The sequence below is a fragment of the Vidua macroura genome, chromosome 5 (genome assembly GCF_024509145.1).
Source record: "Vidua macroura isolate BioBank_ID:100142 chromosome 5, ASM2450914v1, whole genome shotgun sequence".
Classification (NCBI taxonomy): Eukaryota; Metazoa; Chordata; class Aves; order Passeriformes; family Viduidae; genus Vidua; species Vidua macroura.
Genome location: NC_071575.1, coordinates 66,199,910 through 66,225,320, shown reverse-complemented (window position 1 = coordinate 66,225,320; position 25,411 = coordinate 66,199,910). Strand labels below are relative to the sequence as shown.

The 25,411-nt window shown below is 46.0% G+C and overlaps 2 protein-coding genes across 3 annotated transcripts in view; one reads left to right on the top strand and one right to left on the bottom strand.

Moving 5' to 3' along the window:
• The first annotated feature begins 1,855 nt into the window (after nucleotides 1–1,855).
• TMEM243 (transmembrane protein 243) lies at nucleotides 1,856–10,885 on the top strand. Its single transcript, XM_053977943.1, has 4 exons — nucleotides 1,856–1,979; nucleotides 8,303–8,353; nucleotides 9,205–9,309; nucleotides 10,369–10,885. The coding sequence occupies exons 1-4, from the start codon at nucleotides 1,902–1,904 to the stop codon at nucleotides 10,489–10,491; spliced, it is 357 nt and encodes a 118-aa protein (XP_053833918.1). The 5' UTR covers nucleotides 1,856–1,901; the 3' UTR covers nucleotides 10,492–10,885.
• The window catches only part of DMTF1 (cyclin D binding myb like transcription factor 1), a 29,802-nt gene continuing 15,273 nt past the window's right edge, over nucleotides 10,883–25,411 (bottom strand). For both annotated transcript variants that reach the window (XM_053977932.1, XM_053977931.1), the window contains exons 9-17: nucleotides 24,565–24,674; nucleotides 23,803–24,031; nucleotides 22,045–22,196; nucleotides 20,376–20,591; nucleotides 17,815–17,900; nucleotides 17,018–17,176; nucleotides 15,896–16,282; nucleotides 12,773–12,920; nucleotides 10,883–12,228 (exon numbers count right to left, since the gene is read on the bottom strand). In XM_053977932.1, coding sequence (XP_053833907.1) covers nucleotides 12,119–12,228; nucleotides 12,773–12,920; nucleotides 15,896–16,282; nucleotides 17,018–17,176; nucleotides 17,815–17,900; nucleotides 20,376–20,591; nucleotides 22,045–22,196; nucleotides 23,803–24,031; nucleotides 24,565–24,674 — 1,597 coding nt within the window. In that variant the 3' untranslated portion in view covers nucleotides 10,883–12,118. The remainder of the gene's footprint in view (nucleotides 12,229–12,772; nucleotides 12,921–15,895; nucleotides 16,283–17,017; nucleotides 17,177–17,814; nucleotides 17,901–20,375; nucleotides 20,592–22,044; nucleotides 22,197–23,802; nucleotides 24,032–24,564; nucleotides 24,675–25,411) is intronic.

Below are 25,411 nucleotides of genomic sequence, written 5' to 3'. Positions count from 1 at the left end.
GGAGCTCCCATGAGCCGAGCTGTGACCAGTGGCCTGCAGGAGGACCTTGGTGACAGGAACTGGAGCCACCAACAGAACAACTGCTCTGGCACCTCATATCTGCAGCTGGTGTTCTTCTTTCTGATCTTTTCAGCGACAGACTTGGCCTACAAATCTTTTCTATCCAGCAAGAAGGAAATGGCCATGCTATTTCTCCTAAATTCCAGTGATATTTAGGGGAGTTTGTCTCACAGGGCAAATAGCCCCCTGGAGAGGTGCATGGCAGGGAGAGCAGGGTCAGGGGGAAACCACAGAGCTCATTTGAACAAAAAACTTACAATCTGTCCTGGAAGCTACAACATTTAGTGCATCTTAATTGGTTTATTTTCACCCTAAAATGCACTTGGAGAAAGGTTGTATCCATTATGGTCTGGGGGGGTGTCCAAGAGGAAAGCTATATTTCTGAGACCAAGTGATGTAAATAGAAAAAATGAAATTAAGTAAAAAGGAAAAAAAAAACAAAACCCAAACCAATAGAAAATAATTTAAATAAAAATGAAATTAAATGTAAATAAAAAGATAATTAGAAAATTAAAATCAATAAAAATAAAATTTAAAATAACATTAAAACTAATCCCCCCAGGCTTTCTCATGTGCAAACACATCATCAGCTCCAAAGCAGCAGCAGCAGCAACAGTATATGGGTTAACTTTGGCTAAGGAATGTATACAGCAAAAGTGTTTTACTGTTACCAATCCTAGCTCCAGGAATAATCCCTCTCTTTTACCTCGTTTAGGTGGGTAACTCATGTAGGGGATCAGGAAGAGCACTGGTGAGTTCATTTTCCAGCTCTAGCAGGATCAGATGTTTATAAATAAATAAATAAGCCCACAAAAAATTAAAGTAAAATAGAATAAAGTAAAATAAAATAAATTACAAAATAAGAAAAATACAACAGCTATAAAATAAAGGTTAGGTTGGATATCAGGAAAAGGTTTTACACCCAGAGGTGGCTGGGCACTGGAACAGGCTGTGCAGGGCAGCACTCACAGCACTGAGCCTGACAGAGCTTAAGAAGGGTTTGGACAATGCTCTCAGGCACAGGGTGAGGTTTGTGGGGTGTCCTGGGCACGGCCAGGAGTTGGACTGATGTTACTTTTGGGTCCCTTCCAACTCAGGATATTCTGCTTCTATGTTGCTATGAGAGTAAAGCACAATAAAGGAAAAAAAAATAAAAGAAAAAAAAATAATAAGAAGAAAATAAAACCTATAATAAAAAAAAATCAAGTCGAATCAAAACCAAATCAAATCAGGCTCATTTCTCTGAGCTGCCTTATCATCATCCCTAATGAGATTTGCTCAAATACCGCAACTTTGTTGAGCAACAAATCGGCACAGTCAGCGGCGGCGCGCTGGCCCCGCCCCTCCCCGCGCAGGCCGGGCCGGCGGCTCCGCACCCGCGCAGGTCCCGCGGCGCCGCTCCCGCCGCTGCGCTCCGCCCCTGCCGGTGCCGGTGCCGCCCGCGGGGCCGCTCCGCTCCGCTGCGCTCCGCTCCGACCCTGCCGGTGCCGGTGCCGGTGCCGCCCGCGGGGCCGCTCCGCTCCGCTCCGCCCCTGCCGGTGCCGGTGCCGCCCGCTCCGCTCCGCTCCGCTCCGCCCCTGCCGGTGCCGGTGCCGCCCGCTCCGCTCCGCTCCGCTCCGACCCTGCCGGTGCCGGTGCCGGTGCCGCCCGCGGGGCCGCTCCGCTCCGCTCCGCCCCTGCCGGTGCCGGTGCCGCCCGCTCCGGTCCGCTCCGCTCCGCCCCTGCCGGTGCCGGTGCCGCCCGCGGGGCGCGGAGCGGCCGCGCAGGGGCGGGCGGGCGGGGGGGGAGGCGCAGCATGAGCGGGCGCCCCCCCGCGGCCGCCGGCGCAGCGCCCCCGCGCCATGGAGGGATTCCCCGCCCGCGGGTACGGCACCGGCGGCGCGGACAACCGGCCGCTCTTCGGGGAGACCTCGGCCAGGGTAAGGGACGGCGCTCCGCCACGCCAGCGGCACCCCCCTCCCCAAAACAACCCCCCGCCAAAGCGAACCGCAGCGGAGGAAATGCAGCTGAAAGTCCCGTAGTGCCCCCCCCTTCCCCACCCTCCCGGCGTAAGTGCCCCCCGGTTGTGAGGAACCTCCTCCCGGCCACCCCGGAGAGCGGCGGCTCGCCACCCGCTGCCCCCGGGCTCGGCACGGAGCGCCGCAGGCAGCCGAGCGGCCGGCCCGAGCGAGGAACCTGCCCGAATCCTGCAAACAAATTTTAAAATCCCTATGAAATAAGAAAGAATCCTCAGTCCGCCTCCAAAACAGCAAGAAAAATCAGAAAGGCTGCACCTCATTGAAAAAAAATAAAAGGAGCCCCCTAAATTCCAAAAGAAGGAAAAGCTTAAATTTGATGTAATTATTAAAAAAAAACCCCTGAAATATAAAGAAAAACAACCATCTCCCAATTAGCGCCTCAAAACAAAAATATTCCATAAAATTAATCTCAAACAAGCACCGCGCCAAATTTTAAAAAAACCAAACCGTATCCCCATAAGTAACCCCCCAGCAAGACCCCCCCTCCCCAAATAAAAAACTCACAAAACATTCCCCCTTCCCTTCCCCCCAGGGAAATCAACTTTCAAATAACCCTCCCCAAGCCAACATCCCCCCAAAACTCCATCGGGAACTTGGGGCTCGGGGTCCCAGGATTGGGGGGACCCTCGGAGTGGGGCTGGGAAGGGGTTTGGGCACGGGCAGGGGGTCACAGAGCCGCCGTGTCCCACCCGGGTGTGCCCTGCAGCCCCCAGACCGGGGCTCTGGGGCTGCAGCGCCCCAGGCTGCCTCTCACCCAGTTTGGGGGGTCTTTGCTGGGGATGGGGATGGTGGGGGGGGCTGCGTTTGGTGCCTTCCTGGGAACTGATTTTTCTCCCGGGCTGGAGGAGCTGGCGGTGGCTCCTTGGCTGACGGGTGGCAGCAGCGGCTCCTCAGGTGTCAATCCCCGTAAGCCGCTCGGCTCTGGGCGCTGCTGCGGGGGGCTGTGCCGGGGAGGGGGCTCCTGGGGCTGCCCGGCATCGGGATCCCTCGGGAACCACGGCACCTGGAGGTGTCACATCGTCGGTCTGGGACTTGGGGTTGTCCCCTGTTAGGAGGGGTTACCCACACTCGTGTGTGTGTTTGGGGGGTGCAGGCTGAAACTGCCTGAGATTATTCGGAAGTGTATCAAGTCCATCACCGCCCTCCCTGCAAGAACTTGGAACTGCTGCTACAATTATAATGTTGAATGAAAATAAAGTGAGACCAATTGGATTTTTGGGGAAAAATAGAATGAGGTGGCATAGGAGGACAGGCAGGATGCCAAGAGGATGAACTGAGGGTGGGATAGGTATCCCCGCTAGCAGTTGCTGGCTCTGATGGGGAGCACTGGAGGCAAGGGGTACCTTTGTTGGAGCAGTGCCCTGCACTTGGGTCCTGCTGGACAGTCCTTGGTGAGGGATTTTGGGAAGCTCCCAGCGATGGGCACTTCTGGGGACTGGGATGTGCCATCGGAGCAGGGAGGCAATCCTGGCAGGTAACTCCCAAACTTTTCAGCCCAGGTTAAGCCTTCGATCCCTGATCCCTGTCTTTTTCCAGCTATGCCTCTTCTCTCAAAGGAGAGCAGTAAATAATAAACGTGGGATGCTAATTTCACTTCCTGGGCTCTAACGGGGATCCAGCATCCTGCACTTCACCCCCTGCCTGTCTCCTGTGGCTTTTTTGGAACCTGTCATATGGGTCAAGCAGCAGCCAATGGTCTCTCTCTGCTGAACCCGTGTCTGACAGACAAGGGATCACTGTGCTGGCCAGGGGTCGTTTCCTCCCTGATTCACTGGGGTTGCTTAGGAACAGACGCTGGTGAGGTCCCGAGCTGGAATGTTCTGTGTCAGAAATGGAAAAGCTAAACTTTGCCTTTAAATGGGAGCAGGTCTGCCGGGAGAAGTGCGTCTGCTCATGCCCCACTCTGCTTTTGGGTCTCTGCAAATGATGGCTGATACTGGCAAACCGGGATCCTCTGCTCAGGCTGGGGCCACAAGGAGGGGCAGGGGCAGTGCTTGTGCCCCAGGAAGCTCTGTGCCCAAAATTAGCTTCCACTCTTGCCAGCAATTGGAAATGGATGTAGAGATGGGGACTCCCTGCCCTCCTGCACTCTCTTGCTCTCCAAGCTGGTGACTTTGAGGGTAGAGCCACTCTGTGGGGATGGCAGAGCTGGGCAGCAGCACCCACCTCCTTGCCCTGCCGTGGTCCAGCTGCTCCTGCCAAGCTTGCTCTTCCGTGTGACTGCTGAGCAGAGACTGGGGCAAGATGGTACCAAAGAAGTGGCTGGTGGGAAGAGGGAGTGCGGCAACACGGCGCCGATGAATGCCAGGCGCTGTGGATTCAGCCGTGGTTTCCAGGGATGCAGCGCTGGCAGTGAATGGGGATGAGACAAGGCAGAGGCACAGCTGTACGGTGGCAAAGAGGGGACAGAGTGTCACAGGTGCAGCACTTCGCAGGAAAGAAGTTCAAAGCTGGGTTCCTCCATGGTGGGAGTGTTTGAGTGGGTGGGAGTTAATTGCTGTGGGTTGGAAGCAGAAAGCAATAGAGAAACTGAGCAGCTCGGGATGGGAATGATGAGCTTTTAAGGACACACCAGGAAGTCCCCATGTCTTGCAGAGGGTGGGTGTCCAGCTTGGCCCTGAGCACAGGCTGTATTGCCTGCAATTCCACCAGGCTGGGTCTGGCACTGCATTCAGGTATCCCCTACGGCTGCAGCGGGCTGCAATGGCTGCTGACCATCTGGACTTGCTGATGTAAGGCATAAAAATGGCCTTTCTGTCACTCCTGCAGAGATGGCACCAGGTACCCACGCTCCAGGGGACCTGCTCATTCCCTTCTCCTGGCCAAGCCTCTGCAGGGATCCCTGTGGGCTCAGCCCACATGCTGCTAGCTTGGAGGATTCAAGGATGGAAGGTGCCAAGCTGGAATGGGGCGAAAAGCAAAGCTCCAATGCCAAAGCCTGTGGAGGGAGTGCAGATACAGTCTCAGTCCAGCCTCAGTTTCCCTGCTACTCCAAGTAACCTTGACCCAGATCCTAAAGAATCCTGGATTGTGCCCTCCTGCTTTGCAAGGATTTGACACTTCCTGACCTTACGTCCCTTTCCCAGAGTCAGATGGAGGGAGACCTCCGCACTGCAGAGGCTCCCTGGGAGAAGCCTGATGCCTCCAGCCCCTGCAATACCCTCCCCAGAGTAGAAGGACAGGGCAGAAACCCTCCTGTTTCAAAATGCATCTTGTGCAACAGTGAAACATGGAATTCATCTCCTGGCTGGCCAACAGCTCACTACATCTCAGCAGCTGGCTGGCTGAATGGGGACCCCCATGGAGGCACTGCTGGGCTGAATCAGAAGTTGGTGTGTGTGTGCCAGTACCCTGTGCTGGTCCAGGTGACCTCAGGCAGCTGCAGGCTTTCTGTTTTCATGTGCCTGCTGGGTTTTTTTGTCTTTTTACTCTAGCAGCTATTACTGTACATAGTGATGCTGGAGAAAAATCCTTCCTGAATCAGCTGTGCTGGTCATAAGAGCCTGCTGTGCCAGCTGGGTGACATGTAGGACACAAGGCTCACCACAGCCAGTTTCTGCGTGCCCAGTATCCAGGAGTGTCTGCCCGGGCCAGGCTGTGCACTCGGACACAGTGTGGAGGTGAAAGGCTCCGTCATCCCCAATCCCTTTAGCCGTCTTGGCCTCTGCTTGAGTATTTTTAACCTTTTTGCTGTGCTAAGCTGCCTGGGGCTGAAGTGTCAGTGGGCACTGGGGAATACAGCCTCTCACTGCTTCGCCAAGCCCGGGATTTCAGGATCAGTGTCTAATCCCTGGATCCTGAAATACCTTCTTCTGCCAGTTGTGCATTTTGAAAATTTGAGTGCCCGCAGGTTTGAGCACAGGGAAGGGGCTGCATGGCTGCAGGGATTGGATGCCACGTGCTCCACTGCTGGCATCTCTACCTGCCCAGGCTGTCACTGGAGGTCCCTCGGTCAGCAGTGTGAGATGAGAGGTCCCTGTGCCGGGGGGATGCTCTCTCCCACACTGAAACAGTCAAGAGAGAAATGCTCCATGATCGCTGTCAAGTCTGACCTCCTTGTTTTCTGCTGCCAGTCCAGTCTGTCCTGGCACAATGGGTCTCTAGTTAATGAGGAGCACAGTCATGGCTGAGTTTCTGGATGGTGACTGACTGTGTGTCCATCCCTCTGAGCTCTCTGCAGAGCTGGCTGTGACTCTGTGCTCACCAGATGAGTTCTGCAGGTTGGTGACCCACTGCTAGTTCTGCAGCTGGCTCCCTGGCATTCCCTGCTATCTCTGCTGTTGAAAGCCCATCTCCTCATGGCACAAGGGATCCAGTTGCTTACCTCTTGCCACCCTGAATGGAGGAGTTGAGCCTGAATGCCAACTCTGGTCCCCCTCCGTAACATTGCCTTGGTGGGCTCAGCCAGGTCTGCAGGGCAGAGCAAAACTGCCATCCTCTCCTGGCACTGGAGTGGCTTTTGTGGTAAGGATCCTTCCGTGCCCTGCCTAAAGTTAGCTTTGAGTTCTTTAATTTATTTTAGGTGAGGAGGAGGAGTCCAGCTGAGCTGTCAGGATATGCTCTCATGGAGCATTTCATGCTTGCATTTTTCAAGTTGCTTCTCTTGTTTGCCTGGAGTTACTTCTCTTGGTTCCTTTTTGGGGTCAGTGGTGGGTATCTCGTATCGTGTCTCGTGGCGCTCAGAGGCTGCTGTCACATCACCAACTCCGTGTGAGGAAATGCCGGTGAGGAGAAGGGGTTTGTGCCTGGCTGGTGAGGACCTTGCACAGGGGATGTTGGTGACAATTTCCTGTGGAGGGGGGGTCACTTCCCACTGCTGCAGCCACTGCTCTTCCCCCACAGCTTGGGGCCTCTGAGCTGCAGGAGCATCAGTGGTTTTGTTTTACAAAGAGGAGTTGGGGACTAATAGAAGAGGCTTCAGAGTCTGCTTGCTGTGGCCTTATCCCCTGGGGATGAACACAACCGGGGCACAGCATCCACCTGTTCCTGAAGCACCTCAAGGTGAGCTCCACAGCCTTAGGTCAGGGCTGGTGGTGTCCCACAAAAGCATGATTTGCTGCTCTCTGCCTCCTCTTTGCTTTCTTCTAGTGCCCTGCTGTTGTCATGTGTTACTTCTTGATGACCTGGGACTTCTCCCTCTACAAATCCAAATTCTAGGAGGGAAGAACTGTGTGAGAGCAGGTGGAGGGAAGCCCGTGCTGCCCTGCCTGCTGGCTGGGTTGTCAGGCAAAATGCTTTCACTGCTCAAACTCTTTTCTCACTTTCCTTTCACCATACCTATTTAATGACTCTCAGTACACTTAATCGAAGTCTGGGGTGTTTTCTCTCTGCACATTTTTTCTGCTGTAGCTGTTGTTTTAGCCTTTGTCAGCCATCTGGGGTGTCACACCTGGCTGTGTGCAGCCCAGTCCGACTGTGGTGATACATGTTTGTACTCAGAGCAGCACCAGGGAGGAGGCAGTGTGCTGGCAGGGATTGGAATATTCTCCTTTTGTTTTTTACTCCAGAAGGTTCATCAATACAGGGTCTTGCTGTGGGTGCTCCTCTAAGCCCATGGTCACACAGCCCAGTGTCACAGCCAGTCCCTGCACTGATGCCACTGGGATGGGACTGCAATGCTGTCACTGAGGGATCTTTCTTCCCAGGGACAAAAAGGTTGTGTCCTTCCAGTTGTTTTATACTGATCAGGAGCAGCAGAAAGAAGTGAGGGGGATATCTGTCTGTCTAAGCAGAGCCACTGTGTGGCATCTTCAGATCTGCTGGTGTTAGGGTGGAGCATTTGGGGTGTGGGCAACGCTTCACCTCCTTGCCAGCAGCCCACAAATTCCCACCTAAGACTCTATCAGTCTATTGATTTTCAGGCAGGGACGCTAAAAAAAGCTTTTTCTGACAACCTCCATCTGTGCACTCCCACTTAAAAAAAAAATTAAATACAATTTGCACAACTGTAATCTATTTAGATGTAGCAATGAAGCCATTTGCAAATGAGCAAACCTGCTGCACGAGGCCTTGACCAGTGCAACCTCCCTGGGGTCCGTGGAGGGAGGGGAAACCTTCCTGTGTGGCAGAGCTGATCAGGGAGCCTTGATGGTGTGCTGGCAATAATGTGGATCCTGGCTGATGTTCTCAGTGTTGTTGGTTAATGCTCTGTTTTATATGGTTTGGGGTTGGTTTTTTTGCTATTGGTTTTTTAGGTACACATAACACTCTTCTCTTTTCTTCAGGACAGAATCATCAATCTAGTTGTTGGTGGCTTAACAACCTTGCTGCTTGTAGTAAGTATCTCCCATCCTACCCCATGTTGCATCTTTAAGTGACAGGGAGAAAACCAGAATTCCTCCCCAAAAATGGGTGGTGAAGCTTCCAATGACCAAAGAGGCTCTGATTTAGGGCAGGCAGTCATTTTGGGACATACATGTCTTTTGAAATTCTTTGACAACAGGAGAAAGGGAATACCTTTCTTTAAGAGCTGCAATAAAATCCTTGAAGTTCTCTGGCAGATCGTCCGTCCTGGCTGAACGTGAGGCTGGGTGAGACAACAAAGCATTTATGTGCCAGGAGAGCGTGTTTGCTTCTATTTCCTTCTATTTATGACTTATTGTTCTCTATTTATGGCTTATACAAGTCTTCCCAAAGTTTGTCCCTTTGTGTTGAGCTGTGCTTTCCCCAAGCTTTAAAGACAAACCCGATGCCATCGCGACTGGAGACCATCGGCGTGGTCCATGGGGGGATTGTTGGAGAGCTGAGGTGCAGGGAGGCTGTGGGGACAGGTGAGGTGCCAGCTGGTGGAACACTTGGCTGAAGGGCTGCTCCTGCATGGGCAGTGTGCACCTCTGGGCCTGATGGCTTCATGGCCACTTGGAGGGTGGTTTCTGGCAATAAGTCAGCGTGGCAAAGCTTTTGGCACAGTTTTTTTCCCACTCCTCTCAGTGTGCAGCTGTATCAAAGCAGTTTTCCTCCAGACTCGCACATTTTCCTTCAGCTCCTCAGGGGTGGGAGTCAGAGGCCAGGGAGGGGTGTGCAGATCAGGATGCGAGTGCTGTGCTGCTCCAGCCCTTGGGCTGAGCCTCTTCTCACTGCAGCTCTGGCCAGAGTGAAATCCTCATCTTTGTTTTCCTCCATACAGGTCACTCTAATCAGTGCTTTTGTCTTCCCGCAACTACCTCCAAAACCTGTGAATGTATTTTTTGCTTTCTGCATCTCCTTGTGTTGCATTTCTGCTGGCATTCTTGTAAGTACCACCATGTTTGCGTGCTTTTGAGTCAATGGCTCTGAATAAAATCTGCTTTACGTGGTGCTGCCTTCTTTTTTACACTCTCCTAGAAAAGCTTTCCTGCCTCCACAACACAAGCTGACAATGAGGGAGTGGTAGTGAGTTTTGCATTTACTGCAGAGTAAGTGTGTGAACTGAGCCAACTCCTGCAGCCCAGCTGTTGTGCAAGACTTGTGATCTCTGTGGCACTGCCACCCACAGCTGCCCATGGAGACAGAGAGTAGGAAACCAGGGAGCAGAGCACTGAAATGGGAATGCAGAGATGGACTGTGCTGCAGAAGATACCTGAAGTGGGGTCAGCCATGAACTTGGACTAGTCAGTGACCTTTCAAACACAGGGGTAGGAAGCTACAGCAAGTGGAAGATGTTCCTCTACTCAACAACTGCAGAATTAAAAGGGAGTTGGTCCCAAGCACTGCAAAGGGAACTGGCAGGTCTGAGTTCACAGAATCACAGAATGGTTTGGGTTGGAAGGGGCTGTCAAAGACCATCTAGTCCAAGCCCCCTTCCATGGGGAGGCACATTGGTGGCTCCTTATTCTGCTGTAGCTTTTCATACTTGGAGCATTCTCCTTCCTCCAGCTGTGACCCGGAGCAGCCCTGAACCCTCACTGCTGGGTACACTGGGAGGTTGCTCTGCATTGCCTGGTCAGTCCCAGTTTTTGATCCTACAGAGCTGGTGGCCACGACTCTGCCCAGAATAGACTGTGTTAGTGCAAAGCTGATGTTTGTCCTCATTCACCAGGGTGTAGCCAGCTTTGAGAGTTAAAACACTTCCAGCTAAGCCACCCACTCTCCCTGCCTCTCAGCAAAGCTGACCAGACAGCACCTCTCCTCAGGGCCAGTTTCACATACAGACACACACACACTCAGTCCCTCTGGCCAGAGGAAGTTGGATTGTTTTACAGGAAGAAAAAAACACCCAAAATGAAATCTGCAAGTTGCCAATTCAGTTACCAAAGAGTTTCCTCAGAATACCTAGCTTTTTGAAATAACACAAACTCCTTTTGTCTTCTAGATCTACTGGTATCGACAAGGAGACCTGGAACCCAAATTTAGGAATCTAATTTACTACATATTGTTTTCTATTGTCATGTTATGTATATGTGCCAACCTGTACTTCCATGAAGTGGGTAAATGAAGGACATTGGGAATACCCAGCAATGATGCTGCTGTGTCAGACTGCTTCCAGCTCAGCTCTCAGCTCTACTCGAGACATTGAAGTGAGAACCATCAGCCTGAGAGGAAAGAAGTGGGTTGTGCAAGGATAAATCAGTACATGATTTTCATGTAAATGTATATGTAATGTCCCTCTTGTTGGGGAGAATTATTGCCATAAGACGTGACATTCTGCTTTTTTTTGAAGAGCTACTGTTGCGCTTAATGAACATTCCAGTTGTACTGATGTTTCAGAATGGCACAAGCTTTTTCATTTTGGAAAAAAAATGCACTTTTTTTCAATTACTGTACAAATAAACTGCAGCACTGAAAGGATCTGTGGCAGTATAAATAAATGGCATCTTACAGTCAAGTAAGACAAATACTCTTTATTTTGTTGAAACTGAATATACAATTTTTTCTGTTCCCTAGGCAACCATTTAAAACTACAACTTATTTTTCACATTAACAAAACCACAGACTGAAAAAGACCAACTCTTGATTATGAAGAGCTAATTACAGAAATAAATAAAATAATTTATACAAGTCTTTAGTTTCTATAGCTTTTTCTCTTGATTCCTAGTTAACAGGCTGTGGTTCAGCCTAGTGTCTGTTTCAAACAATGTAGGAATTAATTGGCCTCCTTTGCCTCAAGGCCCTATGTCCAGATTCTCACAGAGTTATTCCTCCAAGACTTTGCCACCTTCACACCACTCCCCATTTACTAACTTGCTGCAGAAATCAGGTCTGGAGAGGTGGCTGGTAGTGTCAGGTAAACAGCAACAGAGACAAATGTTCCAACCCACTCACAACAATCTCACAGAAATTCCAAGCTTGTTGGGGGAGGCTGGTGGGTCCCAGTAGCTTCCCTTTCTCATAGCCCTTCCCTTTTTATTTAGCTTGCTGTAGTGATGAAAGAAAAAAAAAAAAAAAATTCCACAAGTGATCTTTCTGAGCTCTGTCCATTGCCAGCAATGGATTCCTCAGGAACAAGCAGACCAGGCAAGTCCCATAAGCTTCTGCTTTCTTCCTATGCCACAGACATACGAACGAGCCAGGTGAGATGGGAATACACCCACTGCTTCACGATGCTGCCCATGCTCCCTGAAGTCTTTGATGGAACTTACTTCTTCCAGAAATGTAACAGTCTCTTACTCCATGTATTACAAGAGTCAGTAAGTGCAAAAATCCTCACCCATTCTTCATGAAGCCTGTGCAAACTACTACTTGCTGCGGCACTAAGAGGCTACAGTCCACAATCCTTGACTTCTGTCCAGTTTTCCACGTGTGCAGTTCAGCACATCACTAACAAGTCAGATCAGAACTGACTGGATGGATCTGAGCACTGTGAGCACTGCAACAGAGGCTCTTCAGCACACTGGAACACCCCAGTGAGACATGGCACCTCAGGCCTTGGCTGGCGGCTCAGTCCTCCCTCCTGGATGAGGGAAACAGCCTGAGCAGAGAAAGTGCACCATGGTCATTTCACACTGGAAGCTCCTGTTCAAAGAGACAGACTGTGACTGCTTTCTTTGGAAACGTGGCACAGGGTTGTAACTAACTTCACAATGCAAACATGGTCAATAGAAAATGGACACCATTGCTGCTTCTCAGTGACAGCTCACTAAATCCTCAACATCCTTTGAATCTTCTGAGTCAGGACTGCCCAACGATGAGCCAATAATGTGTGACCCATCTCCATGATGTTGTAGGATAGGATCTGGCAAGGGACAAAAAGCATTAGAACTATTGCTGTGCCATTATAACAAGATACAAAATACAAACTTTGGAGACAGGAAATGTAGCCTGGAATTCTAACCAATTACAGGCAGTGTTGCTCAAACTACGCAGTTTGCAATTTCTAGTTTCACAGGAACACAGAATAGCTGGGGTTGGAAGCGACTTCTGGAGATCCTCTAGTCCAACCCCTTGCTAAAGCTGGTTCAGCTAGAGCACATTGCACAGGACCACATCCAGGTGGGTTTTGAGTATCTTTAGAGAAGGTAAGTGATGACCAATATGGATGGATATGGATGCAACGGTGTGACTCACATTTGCATCCATCAGGTATTGCACTATCAGTGCTGACCCTCTGATGGCTCTACAGGGAGATCCTTCCTCTGGGGAGGAGTATTTGTTAGGTTACTTGCAGTTTCACAGCACTGATATGTAAAATTATTTAAGAGAAAGCAAGGATCTATGAAGGGTTGTCTGCAGAGACTCAAAAGCTCTATACAGTGCTTTAATGAAAGGGACTGTCATACCTGTGAGAGTTGTCAAGGGCAAGACTGATTCGCTATCTATATCATCTGTTGCCTGGATAAAACCATGGGAAGAAGGAACAATAAGCACAGTCTCGTCATCTATTGTAGGCTGATCAACTTGTTCTTCTATTGTTGGGGAACCCAGGTCCTGCACAACACAGAACAGGCTATGAGAGAGTATTCACTGCAGCATAAACAAAATCCTGCATTGCTCAGCCATACTCCACAGTAAGCAATACACTCTGGATGAATTTTATCTCATTAAGTTGAAATGTCACTACTTATTTCAGCATTTACAGGGCATGTTTCATCTTAGAGCAGGTACTCAAAAACAAGATGAGAGGAATTTTACCCTCTTAAGTAATGTGGAGAGGAAGGGAGACACTGCAAGGTGGTGATAAAATGTTCCCTTGCAAGTCAAATATTATGCCTGTTAATAGGAATAATTAGGCTTTTCCACTACTTTCTGTCTAGATGTTCTGAGACTAAAGCATTACCTTTATAGCACTTACCTGCTCCACAAACCCAACAGCTTTACCTTAAGTTTCACAACTCCTGTTGTCAAATTTTAAGTGACACTGAACACAGAGCTCAAAAGACCCACTTTATTTGCTGTGCCTTGCTTGGTCTGTCACTGGCTGGAATCTGGCTCCAGACTTTTTTTGCTGACCTTAATGGTACCACAAGACTGGCAACACACAGATTCCTTCCAGGTACAAGTTGTCAATACCCTCATTCTCTTCCAGTCTTGCCATTGCTGCTGCTCTTGCCTCTTCCCTGGCTCCTGTGGTACTCGAATGGCAGCAACACATCTGGCTGACTCAGTGTCACAGCACACTCCTGGTCCCATAAATGCAGTGAAAAGTCATCCCACACAGTACTGCCAGAATCAGCAGAGATATTTGGATTCCAGTTCTTGTGTGTAACATGCTTAAGGTCTGTTCAAACTTCAGGAATCCCTGATGTAGAATGCTAGCAACTGCTGCTGACACAATGGAAGGCACCTGGATTTATCACTGTTTTCAGAGGTTACAGCCCTCTGTGTTTAAGAAAATCCTGATGTTCCTCCACCTTGTTTTTTGTAGGAAAACTTGCTTCCCTACGTAACTCCACACTGTTTTTGCAAAAGCATCTGTCTGAAAACCCCTTCCTTGATGCTGCTGGAGAGGAGCTGACAACCTGTGCTGCAGCTCTGTGAACTGCACTTGGTCCCATCCACAAGGGCACGGTGTGCCTGACCTGCAGAAGCAGCTCTCAGCAGAGCACACAGCTCTGCTCACTGGCAGCACTGGGCTGCAAGGCCTGAAACTGGCAAGAGGAGGCGTGAAAAACTAAAGAAGTCATTGTGGCAAATGGGCACCTTTCCCAGCCAGAAATAATAAAACCCTGCAGCATGACTGCCTGCCTCCTACTACCCGCCCACAGTGACAATACAATCCTGGCAAGCTCATAAAAATAACACTGACTTAAAGAAAACAAAATTTAGGCATGTTTTTCTAGAGTAACTTTTCACTGAGAATTACTCACAGACAGTTCACTATTTCCTAGAATTTAAGTACACATGTCAAACTTGAATCTGACTTGAAGGGTATAGCAAATTAGAATTACAAATTCAGTTTGTTTTTCTGTGTAGAAAAAAAAAGTTTACATTCTGCTAGCCATGAGCAATTTGTACAAAGTTAAACTAGGAACTAGGTTAATATCAAAAGTTTATTAATTCTACCTTGAGAAGCTAAAGTTTTAAAATAAGAATAGAAAGCTGATGGTCTGCCTCAAATGTTGAAAATCTTATCACAATTATGTCAATCATGACACAGAAAGAGGAAAATGGAAGAATAATCCCCATCTTCTGATGTACTCAGGATTCAGATGCTTCCATAGTAGCAAACTTGAGATGTACAAAGATTCTCCCTTTTCTAAGAGCATAACAGATATGCACTGTCTATTAGAAGCTTCTTCAAAGACAAGGCCAAAGCATATTAATGATACATTTTCAAGGCTGACAAAGCAGAAATGCAGCTACTGTGGAGAGCAGTGTTCTAAAAAACAGGAAGGGGTATTTCATCCTAACTCATCTTTTCCCAAATTCCAACCTAATCAAACCTGTAAAGGAAGAGTACTTTTCTACCCAGTAAAGAGTGTTATCTTCTTTTTAGCACCTCTGTTTTCTGTGACTTAGTCATTTTCCTAATTCCACCAACTGAAAGAAACAATCCAAATACCTGTAATCATTTGGATAAACTAATTTCTCCATCTCAGGTGTTGGAGCTGAATAAATCTGAGGCCAGAGAAAGAAGTAGCTTAATGTTTCAAATTCCCATTTAACAGATACTTGACTGGAGCAGTATGTTTAACAGAAGTCCTCAAAACTGGAAACTGAGGTACATCTTGAAGTATGTTATTAGACTCATAAAGCAAAACCTAAATACTCGAGCTCTCCTCCCTTGCTCAATCTATTGATGCAGGTGTGTTGGACAATTAACAGCCCAGTTTAAAGCAACGGCATCAAGCAGGAATCACCTAAAGGCAACTGCTCAGTGCCATCAATGTTCCAGCTTTCCACTGTCAGCATGCAGAAGTACCCTGAGTAATGAAGCAACTCTACAGCTAGCGAGGTGCTCAGTGCTCCAGATGAAGTCAAATATAAGCTCTGGCACCAAATTAAATGTTGTTACTTTCATATTTGTAACATACTAACAAAGCTCAAGGATAGAGGATCTCGGCAAATACTTGTAGAACTGTGATTCAGAATTCTTTGGATGGGAAGGGACCTTGAAGATCACTCCAGGCCCCATCCAATCTGGCCTTGAACACTTCCAGAGATGAGGCAGACCACAGCTTTTCTGGGCAACCTGTTCCAGTGCCTCAGCACTCTCATAGGAAAGAATTTTCTCCTAATGCCTCATCTAAACATACATTCTTTCAGTTTGAAGCCATTCCCCCTTGTCCTGTCACTATATGCTCTTATGAATAATCTCTCTTCATCTTTCTCCCTTCAGCTACCAATATAAATGAAATCACTGGGATATTTCAGATTAATAGCTTAACATAAAGCCACAGATTCAATGAAATAATTCTCTGTGCAGAAATGGGGAAAATATCAAGTATCACGCCCTCCCTTACCTCAGTAACGTAAGTGCTGGGTAAATCAGAGTGAGAATCCTCATTCTGTTTCAGGCTGGCATCAGCAATCTCCTCCTCTGTTCGTACCATAACTCCATCCATCAGTTCTCTACTATTCCTGCTGCTAAACTTGGAAGCATCATCTTCGTTGTAGGCTGACTGCTCTTCGTCACTCAGCTTGGACTGATGAATATCATGTGGGAAAGTATTTGTTCCTAGGGTGTCTGGAGGATCTGTCAGGTCAGCTGACTGAATGTCTGCATCCACAGTCAGTTCTGTCTGGGTGACAGAGGAGGAGATGTCTTCGGCAGCAACGGTGCGGATTATGACACTCGGCGTGTGGCACTGCACTGTGACGTTGTCACTCGTGTTTAACAAATGCTCTGGCTGTCAGCAGCATTTGCAAAAAAGAGACAAACAAAACAAAAACGGTCAGAGACTTTCCTGTAACTATCTACAAATCTTTCAAGCAAATACAAGCAAAAAGATTCCAATTGCTAAATGTAGTTCAGAGTTTTATTATATATATATACTATGTCAGCCCAGATCATCTGTTGACCTTTCCTGTTCCTAAAGGATAACTTTGTAAACTGAATGTGGTGTCATGTGTTCTTTAATCACAAATAAAGTAAATACATAATTATATGAAAGAGGCAACCATTCAGGTGAGGACCACTGTAGATTCAAAAGGTCAGTGTTTTTTCCACTGAATTTTTCATCACTTTTGTGATTCAATCTCGTTTGCTTCCCCTTCCCTCCCTCTAACAAAAAGCAATACTTGACACTACTAGCCAAGTGTTGTGGACTAGTATCTATTTGTGAGAGTAACTGAAAACATCACAAAACATCAAGACTTGGTTTTGCTGGGGACCAAGACACTAAATGGAGACATTCTGTTCAGAACTTGCTCGCTAAACCAAGCTCTGAAGCAACCTGAGGTTTTTTTTTAAAAAACAATACACAAAGCCCCAAATTCTCAGTCTTCAGGATTTTAAGCAAAGTAGCATTGTAGTGACTTGAGAACTGCTTTGCAAGATTAACATGCATGTGCAGGGCCTTGCATGACAAGGCTCCCCTTCCCCCAGTGCCCGAACCGGGGCTGTCCCTGCCCAGAGCGCTCACAGATAAGGCGTGAACGATGATCTGCTCCGGGGATGCTGGAGCTGCCGCGGCCGTCAGGGTCATGGTGGGACTCGTTGTCAGCGTTAAGGGGAGGCCTTGGCTCGAGCTTGTCTGCAGTAAGTAGGTACCTGGTGTCCCAGTCGGCTGGAGGTGGAAAGACTGAAAAGACAACAACACGGGTTTAATGCAAAATGCACTGTCCAGGACATACTGGAGCATTTTGATTTACATGAACCAGCTTAAATGTAACTCCCCTGGAAAATCACCACACCAACTCAATCCCTTCTGCACTGCACTCAAAAAGCAGAAAAAAACCTCATCTGTAGCCTTAGGCTACCGAGGCAAGTATTAAAGGCAGGAGCCCAGCAGGTCTGTATAATGCTGTACAACAGCAGGTAAAAAAGGAACAAATTCAACTTACTTTTGCATTGAGATGAAAGAGAAACTGTGCTATAAATTACAGGACAATGGAACTGAGACAATCTTTACTTGCTGGGAGCTTTCTCTGGCTCCTTTATGTCAGATTTCAACAACAACAACAAAAAAAAACATGCACAAAAGAAAACTTTGTAGCATTAAAGCAAATTTAAAGCATTTAACTGTATTTCACAGTTTGCCCAGCAGCCCTAATGGATTACACTTTCAGAAATAAGTTTTAGAACTCTTCTTCTTTCCACTTGAAAACCCTCCCTTTTCTTTTCTTTTTTTTTTTTTTTTTTGGAAGTGCACACTTCTGTAGTGTAAGAAGTAGCTGGTTTGAAAAGAAAAAAACACAGTAACAAACACCAGTGACTTACTGGAAGAATCTCAAAGGTCTGTAGTGTTCCACTGTTCAGTGTTATTGTCTCAGAGTCAACAGTAGCAGCAGGGGAATCGGTTGAGGCTGCAAAAGGAAGGAAAAAAAAAAAGAAAAGGAAAGTATGTAAACCAGAATGTTCAGCCCCGTAGAGAGAATAACATACTATAATTAATACATGGCAGGGTACTGTTAATTCCCCTAAGAGGAAAAAGAAAACTGGCTGCAGTCCTAATGACAAGGTTCTCTAATTGGTACCCAAGATACAATTCTATTTAAAGAGAGCATTCTACCATCCAAAAGAGCAAAAGAAAGTAAATATGGGTTTAGCACACAGAGATAAAAGAAGAAAATAAAGTTTCTGACATGATTTAATTAATTTTTGTAATGAGATTTGCAAGAGGTTCTAATGTAAAGATACCCTTTGTAATAATATACTTTGTACTGCCTGCTTCAAACTGGTGTCAGGCTTAACATGGTTGTGTTTCCCACAGACCTCTTTTTCTTTTTTTGTGTTTTTAATCTTTTCTGCCCTCCACAGTATGTCCACCCCTGATGAAAGTTCAAATGCTTCCCAGATATTTGCCTATCCTGTGTGTTATGACTGCAGTATAAAAGCTGTAAGTATTCTTACTACAACTATGTAATTATTTATGCAGTTAGTTCCACTACTTTTACAAGTAGTGAAGTAGTGAAAACAGTTGATGTACCAGGTATTTTAAGATCACCAGGTCCGAACAACTTGTACTCAAAACTTTATAACCATAATTGCAATTTCTACTTACTCTTAAAAAAAAAATCACAAGTTCTAGGAAGCTGAAACAAAATTAATACTCTGTCTGGGGTTTTCCAGTAATTTCCTAAATGCCAAAAGGGGAAAAGATTTACAAGATGATAACAGTGACCCAAGCAATGGAAACTTTGCCATCTCAGACTCCGTGGCTGCAAAATAGAGTAATTTTGGTCTCTTAAGAAGATAAAAGCTCAATTTTGGAAGCTATTATTGTTGTAGTGGCATGTTCAAGGTCTCCTGCTGCAGATTTCCTGGCACTCAATAGCAGGGAGCTGTAAAGTATGGCCTGTCAGTCACCTAGCCAGTATATTCATAAAACCCCAGGAATTGCCCCTTTGAAACCCTGAGCCTTCCACAAAATGCAGTTGAAAGTGGCTAAGAGGTTCAGCTCTCATGGGACTGTGAAACACACAACACAAAATTCACTGTGATTACACAACCAGAAATTCTTCAGAAAAGCAGACTAAAATGGGGGAAAAGGCTTGTTAGGCAGACATGGGCAAGTGAAGTCACAAAATAACCATTACAGGATTCAATTCAGAAATGATTAAAGGTTCCAGGATCCCAGCCCATCCTGCCTGCTCATCAAAACCCATCGTCTTCGATCAAGCTTCATTCAAAGTCTGAGACTACTGACATACTGTGACAGATAAGAAGTTCTTGGCTTGGTGTCATCTGTCATTCTAATTAGAAAATAAACCACATAAAATGAAGCTAGCACTTAATAAATAGATTAAGATAGACTGATCTACTAAAATTATAACCAGAAAATTGTCTGCCAAATGCCTATTCATGCATAGTCTGAAGCATCAGTTTGTAGACTGATCAGCTTAGCTCAGAGCAGGGTGCTAATAATGCCAGGACTATGGGTCCAATCCTTGTATGGGCCACTCATTTAAGAGCTGGGACTCGATGATCCACGTGGATCCTTTCCAACTCAGAATATTCTGTAACTAATTGGTAATCAGCAAGACCAAAACACTAAATTTTCCTAATAAAATTTACAAATGACAAATGGTGCAAAATAATATACAGTGCAGATGACAGACTGCATGTGACTGGAGTTACTTAATAAGATTAGTTACAAGATCAAGCAGTAAGAACTACACTCAGAGCAAATCTGGGAATCAATGTTAGATAATGAGCAAAATTCATCCTTAAGAGCATGGGAAGCATCAACTTAAAAAAAAATACAGTGGTTTAGCAGAACATTGGCTGAATGTTGGTGTGACTTAGCAGCTAACGTTTTCCAGAGTGTTTGTGACTAGAAATAATTGCGTAACAAAGGACTAGAAAAAAAACCACTTATACCTTCCCTTCAGTGCCCTGCATCAGAACTTAGGGACAGCAGTCTATGTAACTTACAAAAGAAGAATTTGTACATGATGTTCATTGCTCTCTGCAAGAGTGACCAGAAACAACTTAAGGAATAAACATACACACTCTACATTCATTAAGAAGTTTATGAAGGCTTTTCAAACAACAGGCTATGTGGCAAACTCCTGTGTGCACACACACAAACAGACACCAACAACACCTGTGTTCAGGTGCTCCAATTGTAGCTTCTTGGAACTACAGTCATAGCAATATCTACGTTTGCCTAACAAAGTTAGAAACAGGTAAACAGAACACAGAAATGTTTCATCTGAAGTTATGGCATGACCAAGGGACAATGAATACAACTCTTACAAGATATGCTCCCTCCTCCTTCACCACCTTAGCAGAAGCAAGTTTCAGGTTTTGTGTGAGTGGTTTGTTTCAGTACTTACAGACGTGGGTGATCTGCACTGGGATCTGCAGAGCTGCCATGGGGCTCGGGGCACTTCCTGTGCTCTCCTCCAAGCGAGCCACCCGGATCTGCACGTGCTGCACCCCTGAGCTGGGGTTAGTGTTTGCTAAGCCACTGCCACACTTGTTCTCTGGAAGCTGGTGCCCTGGATTGTTTTTTTGATTCTCGTGGAGCTGTTTAAGACCCTTTATCAGCACTGAGAGAAAAAACACTCATGCTAAAGCAGGTTGAACAAGCACATTTGAAATGCTGCAACTAGTGATTTACCCAAGATGAAAAGAGAAAACAAAATCCTACAGAACCTAGAACTTAAGCAATCTCCAGAGATACAGAAACTAGAAATTTAGCACATACATAGATCATTTATAGCCAACTACAGCAGTGAACTAGATTTCCTCATGGAACCCAGGCACTTCACGATGCTTGGGGGAAAAAAAGAACACATAGCCCATAAAATTTTGGAACTCTCTAAAATGATGCATGGTATATCCCCAAGCTACAATCAAGTGCCAGTATCACTAGCTGCTACCAGAAGTAAATCCTCCAATCTTCTACAACACAGAAGCAGATTTGTTCAAGAGCTTCACAGAAATGTCACTGAAAATGGGGAGCAAGAGAGAATGAATCCCACAGTGATTATATCACAATTATTCACCTGTGCATGAGGAGGCCCATTGCTCCAACAGAACCGCACACCCTTCTTCGCTATGATTGCTTTGGCCCTGCTGAGGGAGCAGCTGATGTAACAGCAGATCACAAAACCTGAGGCCTCAGCTTCTCTAGAATTCATTACAGCAAACTGCCTAAACATCTCCCCTTTGTCAGGGGAAAGACAGCACAGCCTGTTGATGCAGTGCTGCATTTATCTTATGAATTATTTGATGCAACAACTGCCTATTAATGTGTGGTAACAGGGGCCCTACTCCCAGCTGCAGCCTTGAGGCAGGACTAATATATAACCACACTGTCAACCACAGCACAAGTGTGCATTAAATTACATCTTTCATTAATTATGACATGACTAATCTCTCTGATTTTTTTCCTCTCCCCAAGTAAGACAAAGGGAGGTCTGAAGGTCACCCCTTTGGCTTAAGCACTAATTTCTCCAAGCCAGAACGGGAAAATGGTATGAAATGTATTTGGGGGAGCTTTATACTCCTGACTCCTGCCCGCCTCCTCACAGCACCTAGTAGTAGATCTACTTTCTGTCTACACCTAAGGCTCAGCACCTGACAGAGATTACATTTTAACATTGTAAAGGCAACACACCTAACCTGAGGCCATAGTTAGGCTGCAGATACATATCCTCTTCCACCTGAAGAGGTCACTGCCCTCCATACCAAAGATCAGCATCATCTGAGATCTGCCAGCTGAGCTGCTTATATACATACTCTCACTTTAGCCAAAGCCAGAAGGGATGGCAAAGTCTGTCTAGTTGTACACATCAGCTTGGCCTTTTTGACTGAAACACTTAAGGACTGCTTGTAGGTGCAATTCAGCCAGCAGATCCAAGGGGCCAGTAACTTCCAGCAAAGGAACAATGTGCTCTTTGGCCAGCAATGCTGTAAGCAGACAACAAAATGCAGCCTTATTCCTTTGACATATGTGAAAGGGGCTTTCAGAAGAGAAGTGCGCAAGCAGTACATTACCAGGGAATGAAACATCTTTGTGGTTTGCAATCTGTCTTTTAATGGTCCACCATTTACTCCGAAGCCACTGTGGGGAGCGGACACTACTCCATCCCTCAGCCAGTAAGTCCCAATTGATGTCATTTTCATCAGAAACTTCAAGTTCCGCTATCCTGGCAGGATAGAGAAAACATTGACCTGTTAGAAACTGCCCTCCAGAGCGGCAGGGTGTCGCACACGTCCGGCCGTGTCACACGTAACAGCGCAGAACGACATGCTAGTGACCAGCCCACCAGAGCTCAGGAATCGACACAGGCTTCCACGGCTCCACGCTGCCAGAGGTCAAGCAGAATCATAAACAACAGAAGATGGACTAGACCTGTTAGGTGATCCAGTCCATCTCCTTGCCATGCAGGATTATTCTCCTTATTTATTTATACATTAGGTCTTAGATCAGATTATTGTGAAGCATTCCAAGTGGTGGTACTTGCATCTTTTCTTTTTGAAAAAACATTCCCCAAACACATCTCCAAGGCAGGAAATACCTTCTGAGATTCACTCTGAACATTCATTTAATTAATTTCATGTTATGATATTTACTTGTTTTCTTCTAAGTAACAACCATCTGTCCTTAACACAGATTTTTGCCTTCTCTCAGATGCTTCTTAGCCAAAGTAGATGAAGTTAACTACAGCATTAAACACTTCCTCATAAATCAATCCCACCAGGCTTTCCAGATAAGGGACATTTTTCTCTACCACTTTTTCTCTACAGAATCTGTTTGGAATCACTAAAAATCTCTGAATTGCCCTTATCTGTACATGGAGCATATGAAAGAGAGGTGAATAGTGAGGGGAGATATTTTTGTGGAAGTTAAGAAAAGTCCTCTTCACAAATAAGGCAAGAGCACTCTTGCTAGCTAAAGAAAGAAAGAAGTAAAAATGAAAAAAAAAACTACCAAAACCAACCCTGTAGGATAAGTAAAGGATATCTGGACAGACCAAACCAGAAATATTAAGAAATATACCCAGCACATTCTGAAATGTGGAATCAGGCTCTTCATTTTGAGTTTATGTCAAACAGCTTCACTAAATTTGTTAATACTACTTTGTAAGTATTCCTTAGATTCCCTGGATCTCTTGGCTTTTCATTCCCACCCAACCATAAAAATCCACTGGCTAAAAAGCTTGAGTTAAAGGCATTCAAAATTGAAGGAGGACTGGAGAGAGCAAAAGATTTCCAAAGTCACTACCAGGTTGCCAGTTCAAATGTAGTCAGAGATGCTGATATCCAATCAGTGTTTGTTGGCCTACATGAAATTAATTTGCAGTCTCAGTTTAGCTCTTTGTAGACAAGATGTCCACATCACAGAAACCACCACCACACTTGACCCTTGTTGGTCATCTCAGCAGAGAGGCCAAGGACTGAATGGGCAGGGAGACTGAGCTACCCTCCAGTTAAGGGTTAAAGCGCATCGGTGGGGCAACGTGTGGGAAGCTTGCACGGTTTGCTGCCTGTGCTGTACCTTTTCTGTGGAATAAAGAAGACTTCAGTCTCCAGGGTTTTCAATCTGACACCTTTCACGAACACTAACATTCACTAAAAAAACAAAAAACAAAAAATACGTTCAATAATAAATCTCTGGGAACTGTAAACACAGCAGTGATTTTTGGAAGGTTCTAGAATTTTCAGTGTCTAGGAAACCAGCAAAATGGACCCCAATGGAATCCTGCTAGCAACACATATTACAAACCTTTAAAAGTAACTAAAATAACAAACCTCAAAATCAGATTTATTTCATCCTCCTTGGTCCACTCGGTGCCTCCACTTTGTTTCCAGTTGAGATAGTTGAGCCATTTAGAGCGGCACTGCTTCTCCGAGCGCGTCCCGACCCGTTCTGCCACCGCAGCCCACGACACACCTTGTGTGACAATGTCACCTGGCTCTGTGCTTGTCAGCTCATGCACTACCTCTGCCAGTCTTTTTTCTTCTTTCTCTGTCCACTTTCCTGAAAGAGAGAGGAGCCCTGCAACTTAACTAGCAATACATACTCTCTGTTCTGACCCATAACATGCCAGCAGATATTTTAACGGCCATGTCCAACACCTTATTCCAGATGGAAATATTACCTTGTGAAGAAGATGTAACTGTTCTTAATTACTAACAATTTATATCATATCCATTCTTGATTAATTAATCAACAATTCTATTGTTCTGCTGTCGAATTTCTCTTTTCTCTTTCTCTCACAGATGAGTAAGGCTACACAGAACTTGTACAAATAGTGACCAAAGCAAATTGATCCAAGCTATCTGAACTGTACTAGCTGGAGTGAATTAACCATGCAACATTATTCACATGAGGGCTGACTGAATTTTCCTTTATACTTGAAAATATGCATTACAAAATAAACAGTACTTTACTCCTGAAGTGCATCTGTCTCTCTCTTGACACCAAACATACAGTGTAACTCTATAACCATTAAACACAAGGGACAGAATTTTAACCAGAATATTCACTTCTGACACAAGCATTTACCTCACCTGTGTTGCAGGTATCCTTCATCAGTCTACATCGATCCTTTACAGATGAAGCACTTCTCCCCAGGGCAGCTCCTATTGTGGCCCAATCATTACCATGCTTTACTCTCAGCCTAAAGAGAAATGTGCTCATTAGCACTATATCCAGTTAGGAAATTACCAAAATACCAAATATTCTCTAATAAAAACAGGATGAATGTGCAGTTGACAGGCTTAAAGAGAGAATGGAGAAATCACTTTGCTACTTTACAATTAGTATTTTCTGCTACTTTTTCCTGTGTGTTTCTAGAAGCCTTTTGGACCAGCTGAGCCACAAGATACATATAAAATGCGTAGTATCTGTCTTGCAGGAAGATTGTGAGGCTTAATGAGTGTGTTAAACACAATATGAATGTTTAGATAAACAGCTGATTTCCATTCTATACAGGTTCCTCAATGATTTTCAGGTGGTGTAGAGAGCACTTGAGAAATTTCAGTAATACCCAATGAAAATCCAGGCATCCTACAATTTAAATTAAGCAAAAGACTGCATAATCACATTCATCATTTTAGCAATCATCTTCCTCCTTCACATGACAGCGGGTTGCTTAAAATGTTGATCAATAAGTAGTTCTGACACATCTGGAACCACGGGCACCTTGTGAATGACACAAACCAGCTCAATTGATCCAAACAGATCCATCAATGCAATGCAATATACTCCCTTCCTTCCTTCAGTCCAACAGTTTCTTCCAGCTGCTCGAGCATGGAAATGTGCAGGAGGAGATAAAGTCTGCAGCCCCATCTCCTTGATCTACCAGGTTCACACTCAAAATTAGGCTTTTTGAGCTGTACTGATAATTTATGTATC

Bases quoted from the DNA above. Each gene is read 5' to 3' on its own strand.
- TMEM243 (XM_053977943.1), top strand. From the start codon at position 1,902: ATGGAGGGATTCCCCGCCCGCGGGTACGGCACCGGCGGCGCGGACAAC. The intron at 1,980-8,302 runs GTAAGGGACGGC...TCTTTTCTTCAG, and splicing joins TCGGGGAGACCTCGGCCAGG to GACAGAATCATCAATCTAGT. The intron at 9,310-10,368 runs GTAAGTACCACC...TTTGTCTTCTAG, and splicing joins GCATTTCTGCTGGCATTCTT to ATCTACTGGTATCGACAAGG.